Source organism: Penaeus japonicus, unplaced genomic scaffold (genome assembly GCF_977035675.1).
Source record: "Penaeus japonicus unplaced genomic scaffold, GWHDUDI00000001_assembly GWHDUDI00000027, whole genome shotgun sequence".
NCBI classification, from domain to species: Eukaryota; Metazoa; Arthropoda; class Malacostraca; order Decapoda; family Penaeidae; genus Penaeus; species Penaeus japonicus.
The window spans coordinates 4,035,434-4,040,433 of record NW_028234429.1 but is presented as its reverse complement, the minus strand read 5'-3'; the positions used below and the strand labels follow the sequence as shown (position 1 = coordinate 4,040,433).

The window sequence follows — 5,000 nt, the reverse complement described above, 5'->3', positions numbered from 1 at the left end:
GGTAGTGAAATCCATGCCTCTGGGCTGTTAGACCAGGAAGTCAGCAGACAGAGTGGCCTGGCAGTAAGAGCCATGAACTTGCTCGACTGAAGTATTTGCAGATGCTGGTACCTGTGCAGGAGGACCAAGCTACGTGCCTTCGGGACCTGATATTGTCAGTCGTGCTGTATGGTAGCGAGACTTAACCTGTGCCTTGGAATCGCGCCTTCACTCCTTTTATAACAGGTCCTTACACCGGATCATGGGGTTCAGTTGACGGGATCGTGTGTCTAACCAACGACAAGACCGAGAGACCAGCACAGGACCTGTTGCTTGCACAATACAGGATCGCCAACACAGGCTTTGTGGACACTTGGCTCAAATCCCGCCCACCAGGTGCCCACCAGAGGCATTCCTGGGTGGAGGAGGCACCGGGGACGACCAAGAAAGTCGTGGATGGGCAAATCGGTCAAGTCTACAGGGAGGAAGTAAGGATGGGCGTGCCCCTGCCTGGCGGCTTGCTAGGAGGGATCCTCGTGGCTGGAAATGAGGAGTGGATGCGGCAAAGCGCCCTTCGCGGCGTTAGCCTCTGAGTGGAGGATTTAATCTTAGATATTTGCTTCTTCATTTGCATAATTGTGATATCAAAATGGTAACATTATTAACTCTTCCTCTTTTTCCTCCTCCTCCTCACCTCCTCTTCCTCCCTCTTCTTTCCCTCATTCCCCTTCCTCTTCTTCCTCCCTCTTCTTTCCCCCATTCCCCTTCTTCCTCCTTCTCCTCCTCCTCTTCCTCCCTCTTCTTTCCCCCATTCCCCTTCCTCCTCCTCTTTCTCCCTCTTCTTTCCCCCAATTCCCCTTCCTCCTCCTCCCCACCTCCTTTTCCTCCCTCTTCTTTCCCCAATTCCCCTTCCTCCTCCTCCTCACCTCCTCTTCCTCCCTCTTCTTTCCCCAATTCCCCTTTCTCCTCCTTCTCCTCCTCTTCCTCCCTCTTCTTTCCCCCGTTCCCCTTCCTCCTCCTCCTCACCTCCTATTCCTTCCTCTTCTTTCCCCCATTCCCCTTCCTCCTCCTCTTTCTCCCTCTTCTTCCCCCCGTTCCCCTTACTCCTCCTCCTCACCTCCTCCTCTTCCTCCCTCTTCTTTCACCCGTTCCCCTTATTCCTCCTCCTCACCTGCTATTCCTTCCTCATCTTTCTCCCATTCCCCTTCCTCCTCTTCCTCACCTCCTCTTTCTCCCTCTTCTTTCCCCCATTCCCCTTCTACCTCCTTCTCCTCCTCCTCTTCCTCCCTCTTCTTTCCCCCGTTCCCCTTACTCCTCCTCCTCACCTCCTATTCCTTCCTCTTCTTTCCCCCGTTCCTCTTACTCCTCCTCCTCCCTCTTCTTTCACCCATTCCCCATCCTCCTCCATCTTTTCCTCCTCTTCCTCCCTCTTCTTTCCCTCATTCCCCTTCCTCCCTCTTATTTCCCCCATTCCCCTTCTTCCTCCTTCTCCTCCTCCTCTTCCTCCCTCTTCTTTCCCCCATTCCCCATCCTCCTCCTTCTCCTCCTCTTCCTCCCTCTTCTTTCCCCCATTCCCCTTCCTCCTCCTCTTTCTCCCTCTTATTTCCCCCATTCCCCTTCCTCCTCTTCCTCACCCCCTCTTCCTCCCTCTTATTTCCCCCATTTCCCTTCCTCCTCTTCCTCCCTCTTCTTTCACCCATTCCCCATCCTCCTCCTCCTCACCTCCTCTTCCTCCCTCTTCTTTCACCCATTCCCCATCCTCCTCCTTCTCCTCCTCCTCTTCCTGCCTCCTGCCCCCCGCCCCCCCCTCCTCCCCCACTCACAGTTGCAAGCCCGGCTACTTCACCATGGGCGAGAGAGGCAACAAGACGGTGCAGAGCCTGGAGTGCATCGGTCAGCTGGGAGGCTGGTGGCCCTCCGATGAGGACTACTTGATCCCCTGCTATGGCCTGGATGGTGAGAGAGAGAGAGAGAGGTTGAGAATATTGGAAATAAATAAACACACGAAAACGGATAGAATGGTCATACAGAACTAAGCTATTCATTATCAATAGATAGACAGGGAGAAAGAGAAGAGAGAGAGAGAGACAGAGAGAGAGAGAGAGAGAGAGAGAGAGAGAGAGAGAGAGAGAGAGAGAGAGAGAGAGAGAGAGAGAGAGAGAGAGAGAGAGAGAGAGAGAGAGAAAGAGAGAGAGAGAGACAGAGAGACAAAGAGAGAGAGAGAAAGAGAAAAGAAAAGAAACAGACAGACAGGAACAATCTACCCCCACCCCCTACCCCCACCCCCCACCTCCACACCCTACTGACCTCTTTTTCTTCCCCGTCCGGTCGTCAGTGTGTTTCGACGAGCAAACCCCCCTGCCCGACATGACAGTTACAAACAACTTGACCTTCCGCTACCACACCTTCGGCCTCACCTACAAGTGCAACTTTGCCTCCATGGGCATGACGACCCTTGACCTCCGGGTGACGCAGCGATACACGTGCACGGAAATGACCAACGCCACTTACAACGGCACGCACGTGGGCGAGTTCAATTACACGTACGGATTCATGCCTGAAGAAGACCTGTTGCACTGTAACCGTGAGTATTGTGTCGCTTGAGGGTCTTGTGCGGCCGATGGTGACTTGGTGAGGGTTGAGGCGGTTGCTCTTTGCTATGGTGACGATGGTGGTGCTGGTCATTATGGTGATGTTGAGACCAATAGTGGGAATGGAAGTGTTAGTCCGCAGCGATTAACGATTATGATGCTGATGATAATAATAATAATGATAATGATGATACTAATGGTAGTAATGGTCATAGCAATGATAGTGATTATGATGATGATAATGATGATGGCAAATAATGATGATACCAAAAATGATATTGATAATGATAACGGGGAAATGAGCAATGATAATGATGATTATAATATATTGATACTGGTAATGTTCACATCAATAAAGATAACAATGAAGTAATGATAACAACAACAATGATGATAATGATAATGTTGATAGTAATGATAAGAATAGCCATGATGATAACAATAAAACTGCTATAATAATGATGATGATGATGATAGTGATAATAGCAATAATGGTAAAGTTGGTAATGATTATAGATAATTATGAGAATAATGATAATGATAATAATGACAATGATAATGATAGCAATAATGATAGGATTATAATATGATGGAAATAACGATAATAATGATGACAATAGCAATGATAAGGGTAATGATCATGAAAATTATCATCATCAAAACAATGAAAATGATGATAATGATACTACTACTAATGCTACTACTTCTACAACTACTGACAATGATAAGGATAATAATGATAATAATGATGATGATGATAATAATATTTATTATTGTTATAATGATAATGCTTATGATAATGATAATAACAACGATAACAATGAGGATAATAATAGTCATGATAATGATGATAATGATGATCATATTAATCAAAATAGTAGCAGTAGTATTAACAATGATCACAATGAGAATAACAGTATTAGTAATGATAAAGTAATAATGATTATGATGATGATGATGGTGGTGATGATGATGATGGTGATGGTGATGATGATGATGATGGTGATGATAATGATAATGGTGGTGATGATGATGATTATGATGGTGATGATGATAATGATAATAATAGTAATGTTAACAATCACAACAGCTACTGCTTAAAAACTATGATAATAACAACAGTGGCAAAAACAACAGGAAGAACCAGACACACACACACACATTCACTCTGACATAAAAGTTGTAACCCCCCCTCCCCCCCTCCCCCCAGGGTGCTCTGTCGCCCCCTCCATCGCCGGCGCCACCCACACCTTCTCCTCGACTGAAGTTTACGAAATTGGCGACACGATCACTGCCACGTGTCATGCCAGTTACCTGCTGGAACTGGACGTCACGGAACAGACTGTCACTTGTCAGAACAACGGATGGAGTTACCGGGGCTGCGTCAGAGGTGATCTATGGCAGATACTTGCTTCCATCTTTTAGTTGCCATCTCTTTTGTTTTTCTTTCTTAATTATTAACTTGGTTCACTTTCATCATTCAACCATTGTCTAGTATATAGTGAGCACCTACGTGGAAATGCAAAGAGACAATGTCATTATTAAAACAGAAAAAAACAAACAAACATGATTTTGCTTCGTACAAACATCCTTTCACTGACCGTTCTCTGCATGCATTCTTCCCCTGTGCATGACAGTGTGCCTGGAGACGCCGGTTATAGTGAACGCCACGACAGACCACCAGCACGACATGTGGGAGGTGGGCGAGGAGGTCACTGCAACCTGCAACGGCGACCTGTACTTCGCCGACGCCCAAGTGCAGACGCGGGCGGTCAAGTGCACGTTCAATGGCTGGGTGGTGACGCCAGGATGCGAGACGGGTGGGTGGCTGTTGCTTTTATCACTTGGTTCTGGCTCACTGTTCTTATTCTTGGCCAAGTGAGAGCTCATGGTGTATTAGGCTGTATATATATATATAGATAGATAGATAAACAGCGATATAGATGCGTAGGTAACTACATCTACAACAATATCTGAACATGCCTCTTATATATAGATAGATAAATAAATAAACAACGATATAGATGCGTAGGCAACTACATCTACAACAATATCTGAACATGCCTCTACCTCCGTCAATAACCTCAGTGTGCAAGGACCAGCCTGTGGTGGTGAACGCGACGGTGGATTGGTCGACCACACGCATGAGGAAGGTCGGCGAGGCTGTGACGGCGACCTGCCTCCCCGGGCACGGCATCACGGGCGCGAGGACAGAGACCGTGCAACAGGTCAAGTGCACGGACCACGACTGGGAACAGAAGCCGGCGTGCGAACTCCGTAGGTTTTTTTCTCTCTGATCCTTACTGTTGCTGCGGCACTGTGTGATGTTGTGGCGTTTGTCTTATTTTGATGAAAGGGTCTTTTCCTTATCTTTATGCTCAGCGTTGCCGTGATTGTTCCGTTTTATGTCTATTATCGCTATATTTTTTG

General features: G+C 47.0%; 1 protein-coding gene across 1 annotated transcript in view; it reads left to right on the top strand.

Annotated features, from left to right (window-relative positions):
- LOC122255825 (uncharacterized) overlaps positions 1-5,000 on the top strand; it is a 72,067-nt gene that overhangs the window by 60,702 nt on the left and 6,365 nt on the right. The window contains exons 19-23 of the mRNA XM_086552995.1: positions 1,805-1,935; positions 2,315-2,563; positions 3,781-3,960; positions 4,208-4,390; positions 4,659-4,847. Coding sequence (XP_086409121.1) covers positions 1,805-1,935; positions 2,315-2,563; positions 3,781-3,960; positions 4,208-4,390; positions 4,659-4,847 — 932 coding nt within the window. The remainder of the gene's footprint in view (positions 1-1,804; positions 1,936-2,314; positions 2,564-3,780; positions 3,961-4,207; positions 4,391-4,658; positions 4,848-5,000) is intronic.